General features: G+C 37.2%; 1 protein-coding gene across 6 annotated transcripts in view; it reads right to left on the bottom strand.

Annotated features, from left to right (window-relative positions):
- The window catches only part of kctd8 (potassium channel tetramerization domain containing 8), a 33,012-nt gene extending 17,264 nt beyond the window's left edge, over positions 1 to 15,748 (bottom strand). For 2 of the 6 annotated variants that reach the window (XR_014207957.1, XR_014207958.1), the window contains exon 1: positions 14,212 to 15,747. Coding sequence is in view for 3 of the 6 variants with exons in the window: in XM_082177051.1 (XP_082033177.1) it covers positions 9,448 to 9,491; positions 14,212 to 15,046 (879 nt within the window). In the remaining 3 variants the exon portion in view is untranslated. Of the gene's footprint in view, positions 1 to 5,299; positions 5,715 to 6,573; positions 9,492 to 14,211 lie in introns of those variants that run through there. The other 4 variants (XR_014207959.1, XM_082177050.1, XM_082177052.1 and 1 more) reach the window with 3 other exon arrangements.
- Between the last annotated feature and the right edge of the window lie 2,434 nt (positions 15,749 to 18,182).

Below are 18,182 nucleotides of genomic sequence, written 5' to 3'. Positions count from 1 at the left end.
CACTGTTTTAAATTGCCTCGAATCGAGCAAGCAGACCACAACCATGTTAGTTGTTTGAGGATAGGGATTAGGAAGTGTTGAGCAATAATAGCAATTTGTTTCATATAAACTGAGTTGAAGTTTCAGGCTGAGAAATCATCAGTAAAGCCAAGCGAACTAAACAAGACAGAAACTCATCACTCTCAGACTCACAGTGGCTTGTTTTGTGGCATGTCGGAGCGCACACTATTCAAAACAACGCCACCCTCGATGGAAGCCACAATTCCAGAATTCATTCTCACGCAAACTCATGCACACAGAAACAGAGGAGTTTATTCTTGACATGTCAAAGAGCTTGCAGCCGTGTTTATACAGATTCACAGAGAATAGGGAGAAAAAAGAAAAACATAGATGAGACTGTGCTTGGGGAAATGTACAGAGCAGTTTGATGTTTTTTATTTATTGTTTTTTTTGTTGCACTCTTTCACTCTCTAGCCATTTCATTACTGCTCTCTCAGCTGACAAGACAGTGTGCATACAAGACTAGATTTCAAACAGGCTTAAACATTTTAAAATACAATTATCGCAGATATATATATATACAGTATATTTATTTTATTTTATTTTTTTATCAATATCTGTGCAAAATTTTACCTTGCATGATACCTCCTTCGGTAGCCAGCAAAATCCACAAACTACTCATAACAAGTCAAGGCCTGGTTGAGTCAGTAATACACAGCAGGAGCAGCAGATTCTCTCCATCTCATTCTTCACCTTGGCAAGAACATACAACGATTGAGCATTTCCAGGGAAAAGATAGTGCGGCCCTATCTAGTGGAAAGCATTACATATGTTTCAGCAGCCTGGTTCTTCTTTACTTAGAGACGAGATAACGGCCTGCGGTAGTCAGATAAATGAGTGATGGTCCTGCCATATCTTCTACCCCAGGGGAAAATGTTCCTTTGTGAGATTTGCAGCAGTAACTTCCACTGGAATGACATTCCATTATCGTTTTGAGAAAGTTTTTACATTCTGACCACTGAAGTGATTGTGAATGTTTCATGGAGTGGACATACAAAACAGATTAGAGCTAAACGGTAGGCGCAGACTGTCCTTTTTTTTCTGTGTGAGGTTCCTTTTCTTTCCCAAATGACTTCAATTGAGCAAATTTATTGCTGCCCAGAAGCTTTTTACAATTTAGCCAGTGGGTTGAAAGAGAGGCGGTGCTTCTTATCTCTGTTCTGTTAATTAGAACCAGCGGGAGGAGCTCGGCTGCCTTTATTATAAAACCTTTTTTTCTCATTGTAATTTATGGTCTATGCCTATAATTGAAAGGGTGGTAGCGGTAGACAGGAAAGTAGAGGATGTGGGGAATGAGATCAGGACATGACACGAACCTGCATCCCTATGAACCGCACTAATGTAAAGTACAAAAGGCTGTGCATTATTGTTAGGCATGATGCATAGTGGTAAAATATTTTGTCCGAGCAATAATAAGGGGAAGTGCATGAAAAATCTGTCTGGAAAACATTCATTACTTTTGTTGTGCAGAAATGCAATATAAACAAGACATAAATATCAAGATTTGTACATAATCAGAATTAAATATCAATGCTTGCAAAGATGGAGCTTTGCTGGTTTTTCTCAGTTTCTTATTACATTATATTATGCCTATAAATCAAGGTGGATATTGTGTGTGCTGTTTTTATTAAGTGGCTGTTAAATGTGAAATAATCAGTAAATAAAGTAGAAAAGGTTAAAATTGTTTTTGTATTTTCTACAAAAAGGTGTTGATTCTTAATTTGTTTTTGAAGAATGCATCAACACTCTTATGCATGCCGAATAAAATGTATTTTCTCCTTACTTACAGTACACAGTTTCTAAAGCCGTAGTGCTCCGGATCATGCACCTAATAACATCATAATGCAGAAATATCATCATAACTCAGTTCTAAAGTACAGCAGAATTACTGCAGACACACACTGTGAGAAAAACCTACTATATATTAAGAAAGCGCTGAATTTTACGGCACAATGTTCTTTTTACGCCATTTATGGCTGCTCCATTGAGAGAAGAACACAGTTCATCACCTGCAGGGCAGCAGGGTGTACCTTATCATCTGCATTTTGTCAAAGAGCTTTCTTTTTCCATTTCTTTCATTCTGAATATTCTTATTCACCCTGAGGATTAGAAATGGAGAGAGCTTTCATAAGTTCACCAGCAGATAGATGAAACTTGAGTGGGTTTTCTCAAACTGCTAGATGAAAGTCACAGTTATCTGTAGGTTCAGAGGTTTGAACTGTAAAAACTTTACTGGAAGTCTATTTTCTAGGGAAGCCTGATTTCGTCTCAGAGTAAAAAATAAAATGTTAATGAGAGATACAATTTAAATTTAATTTAAAATAAAAATATACATTGTGAAATATACATTGCAATTATGATAAATAAGTCACAGTTACTTTAAATAAATTGGCAATTATGAGAAACTAAATAAAAATTATGAGGATGTAAAGTCCTATTATAAGATATAAAGTTGCAACTACAAGAAATACAGTCATAATTATGAGAGTCACAATTATAACAAAAAAGTCACAGTTGTGGAATATGAAGATATAAATATCTTGATATTTATAAAACAGAAAAGCGCAATTATGAGAAATCAATTACACAGAAATAGTTCAAATTGTGATATATAAAAGACATAATGGTGATATATAAAGTCACAGTTTTATATATATATATATATATATATATATATATATATATACATTTTTACTTTGAGGCAGAAAAGGGCTTCCATAGTTCTTAGAGCAACACAATAAAACCAATAAAGCAAGCAATAAAGATAAGAACAACAATAAGCTGCAAACAGCAATTATCGGGGGTTCAAGTGCTTTAAGGCCTTTCAGCACATGCATATAAAAGCATTAAGTCTGTAATCACCAAGATCATAGATGGAAAAGACTATTTATAGCCAATGCAGGCAATTTAATATATATGGGTTTTTAAAGCTTTTTAACAGTTTTAGCGCCAGCTATGGTCCGATCTCTATAAAAGTCTGCATGCTTGTTTAGAATCATAAGTTGCATATTTATAGGCTTTAGGGTATATTTTGCTAAGCCCAGTTTTAAAGGACCCTGTTATAGCTGTCCAAAGGGTAAAGTAAAAAAATTTTTTTTTTTATAATTATTGACCTAAAGAGTCAAGACCTTAACGGACTTGTTCGCAAAAGTAGGTTTTTAAAATAATCACAAATATTTAACGAACAATTTGATTGACAGCAGTAGTTCTTGAGCCAAAGTGGTTCAGAATGAGGAGATCTGACATATATGAATATCATGTGTATGTGTGAAACTTAGAGGCATAAAACTCGTTAGCGCCACCCGGTGGTCGATTTCTTTCCCTCTAGGGCCATGAGTCAAACTGGCCTAGCGAGTTTCATTCTGATTAGCCTCCATTAACCTTGTCCGACAAACTTCATTGTCCGGCGACCACCGTGTTTATCGAGATATGCTAATGTCCTCATAAACATTCACGGCACCCTATACCAAGACACCACATATCAGTTTTCAAGTCAATTGGAATGATTGTTGCGTAGCTATAGCAGTTTTTTTTATACTTTTTTTTATTTTTATAATGCCACCAAGTGGCCAGTCGCTTCGTCCTTTTTCACGTGACCACAGACTAAGCCCGTACATTGGTGTATCGAGTTTGGTGAAACTATCTCATTCTGTTCAAGAGTAATAGCCATTTTAGTAAAAGTGGCCATATACCCACGTCGAACGTTTTGGGTGAAAAACCTATAGTACTAGTTTTAACGATTTAGGAGTTCTGTGCGATTTCATACTTTTGATTACTGTAGCGCCATCGTCAGGCCGATTGTAACAAGCCTTAGTGATGTTGCTGTAAAACTTTATTTTACAGTCCTATTCTGCATGTACATATGTACTTAATAACTGGGTTATAACTAGTTACTAACCCTGAACCAACCTCTAAACCTACCCTTAACCCTACTTACCTTTTATTACCAGTAATTTCTTGGGTAAGTACACTGTAAGTACACGCACTGTAAAATAAAGTGTAACCAAAAATCCTAATAATTACAATAGGATTTCAGCGCTAAGCTCCTGAACCCATCAAAAGATGTGACAACTCTCATCCTGATAATGAAAATGCAGCTATTGTTCTCCTTACTTTTGTCATCCTTTCACAGTATGAATTCATACTCAAGTAATTTAGTGAGTGTAATCTCTCATCCCCAGCAGTAATTTGTTTACATAATGTGACAAACCATTCAAACCATCCAAACACACTGACAGAACATCATCAGTGTTTACACACCACAACAACCCTGTGCTGTGACAAAGACAAACGAGCGGCCGTAATGGAGCTTTGGTAAGCTTTCTTGGTTTCTAATTACATTATATTATTTGCCTATAAATCAAGACGGACTTTGTGACTGCTGTTTTTTTAAATGGTTTTTAAATGTGAACATCAGGTTTGGGATTATGAATGATTATTTTGTAAGAAAAGTCTGTTTGACAAGTTCACATTTACATTTATTTATTTGGCAGATGAATTTATCCAACTCAACCTACTGTAAGTGAGCAATGGTGTATCATAAGCAATTAATCATGTAAGGAAGCAGTCTAGTTAAGAGACATATTTTCATGACCTTAAGATCTAAAGGCATAGGCTTAAGTGTGTGAAATGACTTTAGTGCACAAATACAAATTGTGTGAATGTCTTTACAAAACGTATTAATATTTTGTAATGGATGAGTTGGAATGGATAGATAGGGTAAAATAACCTGAAATAAAAAGACAATTACTATAGGAATACACAATACTTTAAATGTAGATAACCTAGCTCAGATCATTTGTGACCCTGGATCACAAAACCAGTCTTATGTTGCACGGGTATATTTGTGGCAATATCCAACAAAACATTGTATGGGTCAAAATTATAGATTTTTCTTTTATGCCAAAAATCATTAGGATATTAAGTAAATATCATGTTCCATGAAGATATTTTGTAAATTTCCCACCTTAAATATATAAAACATTTATTTTTGTGAATGGATGCAGCACAATCGCCAATAGAAATGGACAACTTTAAAGGAGATTTTCTCAATATTTTGATTTTTCTGCACCCTCAGATTCCAGATTTTCAAATAGTTGTATCTCGGCCAAATATTGTCCTATCCTAACAAACCATACATCAATGGAAAGATTACGTATTCAGCTTTCAGGTGATGTATAAATCTCAATTTTAAAGAAATTAACCATAAGACTGCTTTTGTGGTCCAGGGTCACATTTGGTCTCAAAAGAACTGAATGAAAAATATTTGAGTTTATATTGCAAACTCTTACCTTCGCTGTCTTAGCACACTGAGAGATATTGTTTAGATCTCCTCTAAAACAACAGAGAAGAAACATACATGTGTCTCAGGAGAAAAAACCTGAGGTGCAAGAGACTCAAGCAAAACCCTCCATTTGCTTTTTTCAAGTGTAGCCTTGTTGCTTTTGGAGAAACAACTGAAAGATTAAAAAGATTAAGATAAATTCACTTTGCAAATTTTTTTATGTGTCTCCTATCTAGATTCCTTCCTTACATGAGTAATCGCTTGTTATACCGTTTCCCTATGGGCGAACAGATAATAGTACCCCCAAAAATGAATATTCTGTCATTTACTCACCCTCATGTCCTTTCAAAACTGTATGACGTTATTTCTTCTGTGGAATACAAAAAAAAAAAAGGTAATTTGGAAAATTTACTTTTTTGTCCATAACATTGAAAGTCAGTGGGGATGTTTTTTGGACACTAATAATGAAAACATGCACTAATTTATCAAATGGAACTAATCCAGTCCGATTTCAGATTCTGAAAGATCTGTTTATATGAAGTCTAAGCAATGCAATCCAATTCACATATTTTTTTACAATTTTTGGGTGAACATTGAACCTATGTTAATGCTAAATTCAATCTGTTCATCATATGTGACCCTGTACCACAAAACCAGTCACATGGGTCAAATTTCTGAAATTGAGATGTATACAACATCTGTAAGCTGAATAAATAAGCTTTCCATTGATGTATGGTTTGTTAGGATTGGATATTTGCCCGAGATACGACTATTTGAAGATCTGGAATCTGAGGGTGCAAGAAAATCGAAACATTGAGAAAATCGCCTTTAAAGTTTGTCCATTTATGTTAGCGATTGTGCTGCATTCACTCACAAAAATAAATGTTTTATAATATCAAATGTTCAAAATATCTTCATGGAACATGATCTTTACTTAATATCCTAATGATTTTTGGCATAAAAGAAAAATCTATAATTTTGACCCATACCATGTATTGTTGGCTATTGCCACAAATATACCCGTGCGACTTATGACTGGTTTTGTGATCCAGGGTCACATATTGAGTCTTTCATAAAATTTGGACTAAACTGCTCAATTCATAGGGATTAGTTTTACTATCTCTAGGCCTATATTAACTTTTTAAAGCTTCAAAGTGGTAGTTGCATAAGCTGTCAATGGAGAAAGCTCTCAAATTTCATCAAAAAGATCTTAATTTGTGTTCCGAAGATGAACGAAAGTCTTAAGATGATGATACACAGGGCAACTTTTTTGAGCAATGTTGCCATCAACAGGCAACCATGAGACACAGGGCCCAAGACAGATCTAAAGTATCCAGATAGAAATTTGTTGCCAATTCTCAATGGGAAAGTGCCCAAGCAACATCGCTCGGCAAAATTGCTCAAAACAGTTGCCCCGTGTATCATCACCTTAACGGGTTTGGAACGACATGAGGGGGAGTAATTAATGACAGAATAAAACATTTTGGGTGAACTAACCCTTTAAGTGTCAAATGTCTGTGGTCTGTTCATACAATTCAGGCTATCAACGTGTTATGGAGGTGTTGAGCACCAGACTGTAAAGATACAGTATGTCCCTGGTTATTGGATCCATCTCTGGTTTCACTGTATATATCTCTCACAATCTCTTGTTAATAATTGCTGAACATGTGAATCGATTTGCATAAATATTCATGCGTGTCAGATCCATATACTCAACCTTGACCTGCTCACTCTCCCTTCTCTTTGCTTCCCTCACTAACACAGACAAGGCATTGATCTAACCATGTGACGCTGTTCTGAGTTTTAAAAAAACATCCATGGATGCCAATCTGAGCCTGAGATGTAACTCAGCATCCACAACACTGTCAAAATTACAACATTTTCCACAATTTCCTGTGTGGAGGCACCAGATTACAAGACTCAGAAGAAAATTTTACATTTCAGTTTGTTTTGACGGCCTGGGGAGTTTGGCCATAATGAAAAATCAAAGAGAAAGATGAAAACAGACCAAGCAATTTTCTTTCGAGCTTGTTTACTTTGCTTGAGTGCAGCGGTTCATGGGATGAGTGACTGGCTTTAGTTCCTTCATCCAGAGGTTTGGAGGACACCAAGAGATCGACGGCAGACAGATGACAGAGATTTATTTGTGTCCTCTGAGTGAGTTAAGGCCATCATGGCATGCAATCAGAGGTTTGATTTGTCCTTCGACAGAGTGTGAACCACCCGCACACTCGCATCACAACAGCGGCGAATTAGGATGTGTGGAGAAACACACACACACATTCACAACACACCCACACATAAACATACTGACAAGCGCAAACATGCATGATCAAATTCAGCCCACAGCTAATCTGAACACTGGTCTATATTAAACCATGGATCATCACAATCGTACCAGTGTGAGTCCACAAACACAGTAAAAGTCTTTCACTTAAAGTCAACTTGAAATCAAAAGCGACACTGTTTACTTTCTTACATATTCATGGTCCTGGTGCATTTTATTAAAGAAAAAAATGTCTTTATAATCGTTCATCAAAATGCAACTTGCTCTGAAACAACTTTTCTATACCCGACAAGTAAAAACCAGTTTATTTACAGTACAGGCCAAAAGTTTGGACACATTCATATTTTTTTATGTTTTTGAAAGAAGTTTCTTCTGCTCATCAAGCCTGCATTTATTTGATCAAAAATACAGATTTTTTTTTTAATATTGTGATATATTATTACAATTTAAAATAATTGGTTTTCAATTTATTATACTTTAAATGATCATTTATTTCTGTGATGCAAAGCAGAATTTTCAGGATCATTACTCCAGTCTATCACATGATCCTTTAGAAATCATTCTAATATGATGATTCATTCATTCAAAGTTGGAAACAGTTCTGCTGCTTAATATTTTTTCATAACCTGTGATACTTTTTTAGGATACTTTGATGAATAAAAAGTAAAAAAAAAAAAAAAGCAATTTAAAAAAAAATTGAAATCTTTTGTAACAACAATATACACTACTGGTCAGTAATTTGGGGTCAGTAATTTTTTTAATTTCTTTTTTAAAAATAAATCAATACTTTTATTCAGCAAGGATGTGTTAAATTGATAAAAAGTGATAGTAAAGAAGATTTATATTATTAGAAAATATTTTTTTATTTTGAATAAATGCAGTTCTTTTTAACCTTTTATTCATCAAATATATTAGGCAGCAGAACTGTGTCCAACAATCATAATAAATCAGAATATTAGAATGATTTCTAAAGGATCATGTGATAGACTGAATGTCACGTGTGACACTGAAGACTGGAGTAATGATCCTGAAAATTCAGCTTTGTATCACAGAAATAAATAATAATTTAAAGTGTAATAAATTGAAAACCAATTATTTTAAATTGTAATAATATATCACAATATTACTTTTTTTTCCTGTATTTTTGATCAAATAAATGCAGGCTTGATGAGCAGAAGAAACTTCTTTCAAAAACATTAAAAATAGTAATGTGTCCAAACTTTTGGCCTGTACTGTATATATACACTATAAAAAAATAAATAAAAAAAGTCTCTATAATTTTCTGGTCTGAATATATGACTCTGGACCCTCGTTCAATGAACGTCTAAGAGTAAAATAAGTAAAAAACTTAAGTCTGATCATTTAGTAAAGTAAGAGTACTCCTCTCCTCAACAAGACACAGGAATCCTTCATATCAGCACAAGTTATATACCAAATATTAATACTTATGGTTAATGGGTTCTTCAAATCCCCAACTATGAGCAATAATAAAAGTGATGCTTATCTGTGTAAATATTACTAATCATGTGTTATTGTCCCTGGATGACAAGTGTTAGACTCATGTATAATGGTGGGGGGTCTGCTATATTGTTAACTAGCAGCCATTGTACTGTAAGCCCCTCTGGCACGTTGATGCATGTCCGCATCCTTCATCGGAGACTCCAGAGCTGTGATTAGCATCCTGACAGAGATAAGGAGCCGGCGTTGATGCTCCTGCGGGGCGGACACACATCACGCTAAGCTTGAACGACAGCCCCGCTACAGTCGGGACCGCTGGTGACCGTTCCACCCCCTCACCCTCATTCTCTCTCACTTATTACTTCTCGCCTTCTTTCCTCTGGCTCTCCATCACTTCTCCCTCTGCAATCATACACGCAAATTATAAACTGACAGGAGTGTGTCCAAAATTTAAAAAGAGAGACAGATAGACAGAGAGAGAAAGGCACACTTTCTCCATTGCTATACTAAATACATTTGAAATAAAAATAAAATGAGATAAATACTTTAAAAATATATATATATTTAATGTAAATCTAAAAATGTAATTAAAAATAAATCTTTTTTTTTGTAGAAATGCATTTATTATAATAATAAAATGAGATAAATACTTTAAAAAAATTATAATTAAATGTAAATAAAAACAAAAACAAAAAAAACATTAGACATGCATTTGATGTGGTATTATGAAAAATCTATCTATCTATCTATCTATCTATCTATCTATCTATCTATCTATCTATCTATCTATCTATCTATCTATCTATCTATCTATCTATCTATCTATACTAAAGTTTGATAATAAAATTAATGCATTTTTCTAAATGTGCATGTAATTGCAGTTATAAATGATTTTTAACATAAGTCAACCCATAAAGTCTCAAAGTCCTAAAAATCAATAAGGTTTAAGTTCTTGTGCACAGTTTAGTATACTAGTATAATAGAGATACACAGTCAGTCTGGATACTAGATGACTGGTGTTTTTGTTGTTTAGTCCACCAATACCCAATGAACAATATATTATACATGAAGTAGAGAAGAGTAAAAGTAAAGTTCAGCTAAAGTCACTTGAAGGCAAAGGCTGCAATCTTAGCCGAAAAAAGCTAAATGTCTGCTAACGCTTCGCTACTCAGGGAAGGAGATCAGATGTCTTTTGAAAAAAGCATGTCAGTGGAAGAGAGGCTTCACTACGCTGAATAAACTGAATAAATTGACATTGAAAAAAAATGCTGTTTTATAAGAGAAGTCACAGACAATTGCGTGACAGGTAGGAGGTTACGGCACTTCTCATTCATTTCTATGGTATCCGCAAACATTGACTGACTGTTGTACAACTCTGAATGAAATTCAGTGATGTCAAGGCTGTAACGTGATTGGTTATCAAGGCACACGTGATCCAAGGATTTTCCCACAGGCTTTTTGATTATCACTAAAAACAAGCTCTGTGATCAACAAAAGTTTATGATACTTGCACGTTTTGTCTATCAAGATAATTATCACAGATGAACACAAGTTTATGAATTTTGAAGCCAGTAGTAAAAAGCTAAAGGTAGACCATAAACGAACTACAGCATGGTCCCACAAATTCAACGTCACCATCACTAAGCTTCCGACAACTCTTTCAGTTTTTATCAAAAAAAAAAAAAATCCCAGAACATTTGAGTTAAAATAGTTTAGAAGAGCACAATTATAAGCATAATGAGGCTGTAGAATCGAACTGAGTTTAGCTGTCCGGCTAACGGCGTTTAAAGGGATACTCCACTTTTTTTGGAAATAGGCTCATCTTACAACTCCCCTAGAGTTAAACAGTTGAGTTTTACCGTTTTCGAATCCATTCAGCCGATCTCCGGGTCTGGCGGTACCACTTTTAGCATAGCTTAGCATAGATCATTGAATCGGACAGGACCATTAGCATAGGAACTATACTCTCATTCCTGTGTAATAATCAAGAAACTTTGCTGCCGTACCATGAGTCCAGCAGGCGTAATGATGTTACGCAGCGCCTGAAAATAGTCGACCCTATAGTCTACCGAGCTGGGGACTATTTTCAGGCGATGCGTCATATCATTACGCCTGCTGGACTCATGGTACGGCAGCAAAGTTTCTTTATTATTACGCAGGAATGAGAGTATAGTTCCTAGCCATATCAGCCTAGAAAATCGCAACTTTTCATTTTCCGTCGGTCTTAGTACACGATGTAACTACAGAAGAGTATAGGAAAAATATCGAAACTCTTTGGTAATTTTTTTGAGAGAGATACTAATGGTCTTGTCCGAATCAATGATCTATGCTAAGCTATGCTAAAAGTGGTACCGCCAGACCCGGAGATCGGCTGAATGGATTCGAAAACGGTAAAACTCAACTGTTTAACTCTGGGGGAGTTGTAAAATGAGCCTATTTCCAAAACAAGTGGAGTATCCCATGTCACCGACAGCCTCTGTAGTCCCATTTAGCCACTTGTTAGCAACCTCTTTTTCAAGACACGTAACAGCTTAAAAAAATCCAGAGTGGGGTAATATTGATGTATTTTATGTCGTAGAATAAAACGTGAAAGTGTCTTGAGCTTTTTTTCAGCACAGACCTTATTTCAGCCATTTAACCCAAACCCCATTAAAAAAAACCATTGAGCTCGATAGAACCGGAAGTGCTAAAATGCTAACTCACTTCTGCGTTTTGGCCTACAAACTGATGTCTTACTTGCACCACTCAATGGCTGCATCCAAAATCGCATACTTCCCTATTATATATAGCAGGCGAAAAACAGTATTACATTAGTACGTCCAGATTACATTCATACTACACACGTTCATACTATATAGAGCATACTATTTTAGCAGTCGTGAAGTAATTACATATTCAAAATAAGTACCTATAAGAGAGATTTTGGACACAGCCAGTCTCTGGTTCAGCAAACTACTTTTCACTTCTGTTTCTAACTGATTCAACTGATATTTTCTCCACACTGCCACCCATTGTTTTGGAGGACAATCCACCATATTGACTACAACAGCTTCTCAGCGCCTCTGAAGTGCTCAAGCCACTCAAGAAACTATTGCTTATATTTATCTCTGCATAAAAATTTAACCATATATTCAAGATGAGAGGGGAGTGAATGTAAAGTTTAAGAATTTAAAAATTGGTCACGGGAAAAAAAAACACTTAAATATTAGAAATGTGTCTCCTGCAGTGTCTTTATATTAAGCTGGAGTAGGATAATGTATTTAACATTGAAATACTGACACACATCACCTTTAAACCTTAAATAAAGTATATGGCAGCTTCACAGAGTGGACATCTCTTCTAGGACATCTAGACATTATCTTCAAGTATCTTCTAAAACCTAACCGGACACACATTGAAAGACGAATGCAGACACACACATTTATTCACTCACTCACTCACTCACTCACTCACTCACTCACTCACTCACTCACTCACTCACTCACTCACTCACTCACTCACTCACTCAGTCTCTCTCTCTCCCAGTCTCTCTCTGAGTCTCAGTCTCTCTCTCTCTCTCTCTCTCTCTCTCTCTCAGTCTCTGTCTCTCTCTCTCTCTCTCAGTCTCTCTCTCTCTCTCTCTCTCTCTCACACACACACAGCCTCATTATCTGCGACATACAGCGGTAGGATTAGCTCTTGAAGTTCCATTACCTCGCTTAAGTCTACCAAAGTGAGATTTTTCTTCCTCCTACCTAGACGGTCCTTTTCCTTATCACCGTGTTTTCACACTTCTCTACCTGTCCATGCAGCTTTGCCTTATCTCAGCTTAAATGTGCACAAGCACAAAACCCGCTACAACATGCTTAAATGTTTCAAGCAGTTTTAAGGACCGTACAAATTCAATAAAAGACAGTTTAAAAGAAACACCAATAATCAGCTACCAATCAATCACAAATCAATCAAACCAGCTTGCCAGCGATTTGGCCCGACCACAATCACATCAGCTCAGTTAGAGACTGCCCTGCATGTTAAGACCTTGTAAAAGTGAACTCACAGCTACTGCAGTGTGAAAGCATCAGCCTGCAGTGGATTAGCGCTTGTCCGTACAACTTAAGAATGACAAACCTGAGGTGGCCAATAAGAATGAGCTAATCAGCAATCATTTAATCCAACTCTGATTTACATTGGCTAATGAGGAAGCTTTGATCTGCTTGGCTTCTTTATGATTGGACACAAGTGGTGCGTGGGATTGCATAGTGTGTACTATCCTCTCTATTCAGTACTTCAGGCCCGAGGCTCTTGCTGTCCCAGTTATGACACACATTTACATGAACTGCAATGAATTACAGCATCAAAGTCACTACATATTGAAGAGGAGCGAGCAGGAGAAAGAGTGTGTGTATGGGTAGTTAGGTGTTTGAAAGAGAGCGAGAGAGAGAAAAAAGCATGTGATTGTGAGACAAGCTAAAGGAACGACATTGGATTGCAGAGTGCGGATTGCAGATGAGCAGCGAAAGAGAAGGAAAGAGTGGGAAAGAAAAGAAAGAGATTTTCCCAACTTGGGGGTCATCACTTGATTTTAAAGCCGTTATCTTTCTTGCTGCAGTTAAAAAAATATATAAATAAATTTTAAAAAATGACAGGGTCAATATCTGTCAAAACTAAATAGCTTTAAAAAAAAAAATCTTGGAAATTGATTAAAATGAAGCCATGCAAAAGACTGGAATCATTCCTTCTTGAGGACCCTACAAGGTCTGCATTTCTTCAATAAAGATAAAAAAATAATAAACAAACTGTGCACAGATGCCAAGTACTTCAAATTTATCTTCAAGTACACTTAGATTTACTTTGCATGCCGTGAACAGAAAGAGAAATGCACCCAAGTCACACCTGTTTTTACAAAGGTATGATTTAAAAACAATAAATCAATCAATAAAAATGCATTCTTGCATGCACACATAAAATGAAGTGCATGTTTTCCTTTTTTTTTTTTTGTGGTGGTTGGGGGGTGAGGGCTGAGGATTGAGCTGTGAAATATGTCCTTCTATCTCTTGGGAATAAGGCTGGGAATACTCGGATACATGAAAAGGAAATTAGAGTGCAGCGCAGGTAGGTTTGCAAGAGCTGCTCTGTCACTTACTGAAGAAAATGTACTCCGTATAGCTGCTCCAGATCTTGTCATCTCTGTACTGGTTAACAAACGCAGCTGTTCCGGTTGAGTTGCAGGCCACCATCTGGAACCCAGCCTCGCTCAATCTGTCGAACGCTTGCTCAAGGTAGGTGAACTTCAGGTAGAAGCGCGAGGTGTATTTCTCTGGTGGACGGTCAGGATCCCGACTTTCATTTAGAGTGTCCCCGAACACCTCCTTTGCCAAAGCGATACGCCCACAGACCATGATACGCGCCACGCGCCTAAACTTAGCATCGGCTTGGTTATCCCTCACCATCGTGTAGGATCCCCGATAACCAATCGTAATGAACCCTGACCTCTTGTCCAGGGTGCAAGAGGAAGTTGCATAGTTGGTGGCGCTGTTTCCAGTTCGAGTCACCAACTCGCTACTCTGTGAACTTTCCTCAATGTCACTCTGGCAGCCTTCGTCGTTGAGCGAGCCTTGCTTGGCTACACGCGGGCTCAGAAGTCTCAGAAGTTCCCCCAACTGAAAGTGCTCGGCCTCTCGTTGAAGACGTTCCCGCTCCGGGAAGTGATCAGGTAGCACTAGCTGGCGGTCCCGTAGAAAGTCCAGCACGTATCGGAACAAGAAGCCATCGCGGTCGATGAAGAAGCGTCCTCTGCTGTCGCGGGGCAACTCATGCGGGTTGCACCGTGTGAACATGGTGTGAAGGGTGGTGTCAGGTATGCTGACCAGAGTGGAGCGCCTGGTGACATACACCTGGCCGCCCACATTGAGTTCCACGACCTCCGGGTACGGACTTGACACCTCGCTGATAGGGAGTATAGTTTCCTTCATGGCCATGATCCAAACACACCAAAGCGACAAGGTAAACACAAGACGGATGAAGAGAGGCGACTCTGGAAAGATCTCAAAAAGAAGCAGGCAACGAATCCATAGAGGTCCAGGAATGATGGATGTCAGTCAAGGCTTCACTGCCAAACAGCTGTTAAAGTTTGAGAAAGGACTACATCGCTGCTGGAGAATGAGAGAGGGATAGAGAGAAGAAGAGGGATATTAAGAAAAAGGGAAGAGGAGAAGAAAAGGGGATGGAGTGCTATCAAGTTTCCTCAGCTGCTGTCCCTCTGTTGATGAAGAGAGCAGTGGAGTGCGAGATGGAGACACTGAGGTGGGGGAGAGAGAGAGAGTGAGAGAGAGGAGGTGGGAAAGAGGAGGAACGCCAAACAGAGACCCACATCATTTGTCCAAGGTCTAAGGGAAGCCACAGTGACATCATCTACAGAGTGAGAGAGGGAGTGGAGGTGTAACCACACGGTCCTGCCTTTTAAAGAGACAGCTGCACAATAATTCACACACTAAAAGAGCAAGAATATTAATTAATTACCATCAAAGGATATGATAAAGGATATGGTATAAACCCATATAAAAAGATAACGAGAAATTATATTTTGGTTTGTTCCTTCAGCTCTGTGCATATGTATGCTGTTGTGTGGAATAATGGTCTGTCTAAATGACTATCTGGTGTAATTGAGTTGGACTCCAATGTCTGCATGTTGTGGCACAGTGAATAATGAACAGGCACACAATGTGATTGTCACATGGGAATAAACACAGATTAGCTGTAATTCTCACATTATCTCTGCCAAACCATTAAAACGGAGGGAGAAAGAGAGAGCCAGAGAGAGAAGCACTATGTTAATCACCCAGAAGACTATATCGCCACCTAGGGGCCATATGTATGTACAATCAGCCAGGTTTGTCATTGAAAGTGAAAAAGACAATCAGTAAAACAATATCCAATTCTTTTTCAAATTAGATTGGTTTGTATTTCTGAATAAACAACAGATTGCAATTCAGAGTGAGATTTTTAATGATCAATTTTTAAAGGTTACTTGGTAATATTTTGTAGTAAAATCTTTATAGAAATGCTGAATTTATAAACTTTTTTTGTACATAATTCAGAATTTTACTCATTGCATTTGGTTATCACTGATTCATACTCTGTTCCTCAGATAGATTAGTATGATTCAGACTGTCAACCAGGTCAGACAATCTAAACTTAACTAGCAAATGGAAATTATTCCAAATGGTGGCGACCTTTTACCTTTACACCCCAATGCACCTGGTATGTTTTTTTTGTTTTTTTTAGCAGAATGAATTTTACACCTTCATTCCAATGTCTATTGTAATTGGATAGAGATCAGATTGCACTTATCCCCACAAAATGCAAATCTCCATTTTACAAATTAGCGGAGAGGTTCTGTTAACTGACACATTTCCATAATTTACAGAATTTGTAAAACACTGACGGATAATTCAACATGCATTCTGTTTTTTCTTGCTCAAAGAAATGAACAATAATTGGAAGTGGATGAAAAGAGAAAAAAAGTTTTAAAGCACTTTCTTTGAGGAGAGAAAGGAGATTACATTATATGAAATTGTAAGGGCAGTTAAAATCGCAAATGCATTTTCAGCGATCCAATCACAATGCATTATGGGTGCAGGTACAGCTAGCTTGTAATGTGGTTAACGTAAAGGGGGACACATAGTCATATTCTTTTTTTATTAGTCATACAAATAATCTAAAAAATAATCTTTCATCACCAGTGCATAGTATATCCAAATACCGACAGCTACTCCACATTATTCAACTCCTGAAAGTTGAAATGTGACATTTAAGGGGATAAGCCATTTATTTGTATTGGTTTGTTAGAGACTAAGATTCAATGACAATTTAGAAGAAAAGTAAAAATTTTTACCAAAATATGGTCATTAAGCAACTTTGGATCAAAACCCATTCAGCATGAGGTGACACTTTCTTGAAGGACAGCAGCACACAAGACTTTTAGGAGATCTGGATGTCGATAATGTCAGTGCCGTACTATTTATCACTGTCGTTCTGGAAACACTGTCCCTCCTGAGGAACAATAGGCTTCCTCAAGGGATAAACTGAAAAGCAGGGCCATTGTTTCTTGGTGCTAATCACCTTGCTGAGAGCTGACAATGAGTAATTACAGTGATCCTGAGGACTGCATCCTCGGCGGTGTCTAAACACTACATGCTGTTGATGAATAGACCAATTGATCTGCAGTCATATTCAGAATTTGCATGTGATTCCCATGTAAGGTGTACTTCTGACAAGTGTATGATGAGAGATTTACCTGTACACAGACAAATACCCACAATCAAAACAAGAAGAGGATGGTGTAATTGCGGCATGGTGGTGTAAATTATAATGCTGCAGCTTGCCTCTATCTGTGTAATTGTATAGTAAGCTGGAAATCACAGGTTTAGAAAAAAAATTAAAATACACTGAAAGTGGGAATAACAGTAGATATTACACATGATTTTCCTATTTATCTTCCTCAATCTGCCTTTTTTTTCTTTGGAAAATGCTCAGTATTTTGTTGGCTAAGGCAAGCATCACTATGGCTTTTCATTATGACAATTCACAATATGAAAAAAAAAAAAAAAAAAAAAAACACAGACTTGCACTGAAATGGAAGTTACACTGAGCTATCTATCTAGAGGCCAGAACATCATAGAAACTTGAGGATGTGCCCTTTTGACTTGGTTCAGTAAGCAACCATCCAAAACACCCTAGCAACCACATAGCAACATGTTAAAAAAAAACTCTGAACACTTTAGCAACTGCATAGCATCACCCTGGCAACCACTCACCTTTTCTTCAGAAAATGTCTCTCCTTGTGTGACTTCACCTCTTCACCTTCCTGTCAAGTGACTCAGTGTCGCTCCATGACACCGTCCATCCTCTTTTTTTTAATTCCGACTCCATCAGGCCATCGCACTCCACTGAGACTCCACGGCCACACTCCCCTCCTTGATTACACTCAGATAGACACCAGCCAGACCTGCACACAGAGCTGTTCATCAGCCATTTATAGCAGCATGCATGGCTGATTTTATGGTGGATGGCACAGAAGTGACATTGACCTTCCCTCTCAAATAAACACTCACG

This window comes from Leuciscus leuciscus, assembly GCF_965113295.1.
Source record: "Leuciscus leuciscus genome assembly, chromosome: 8".
Classification (NCBI taxonomy): Eukaryota; Metazoa; Chordata; class Actinopteri; order Cypriniformes; family Leuciscidae; genus Leuciscus; species Leuciscus leuciscus.
Note: the sequence above shows the minus strand (reverse complement) of the source record. Positions and strands in the feature narration are given on the sequence as shown.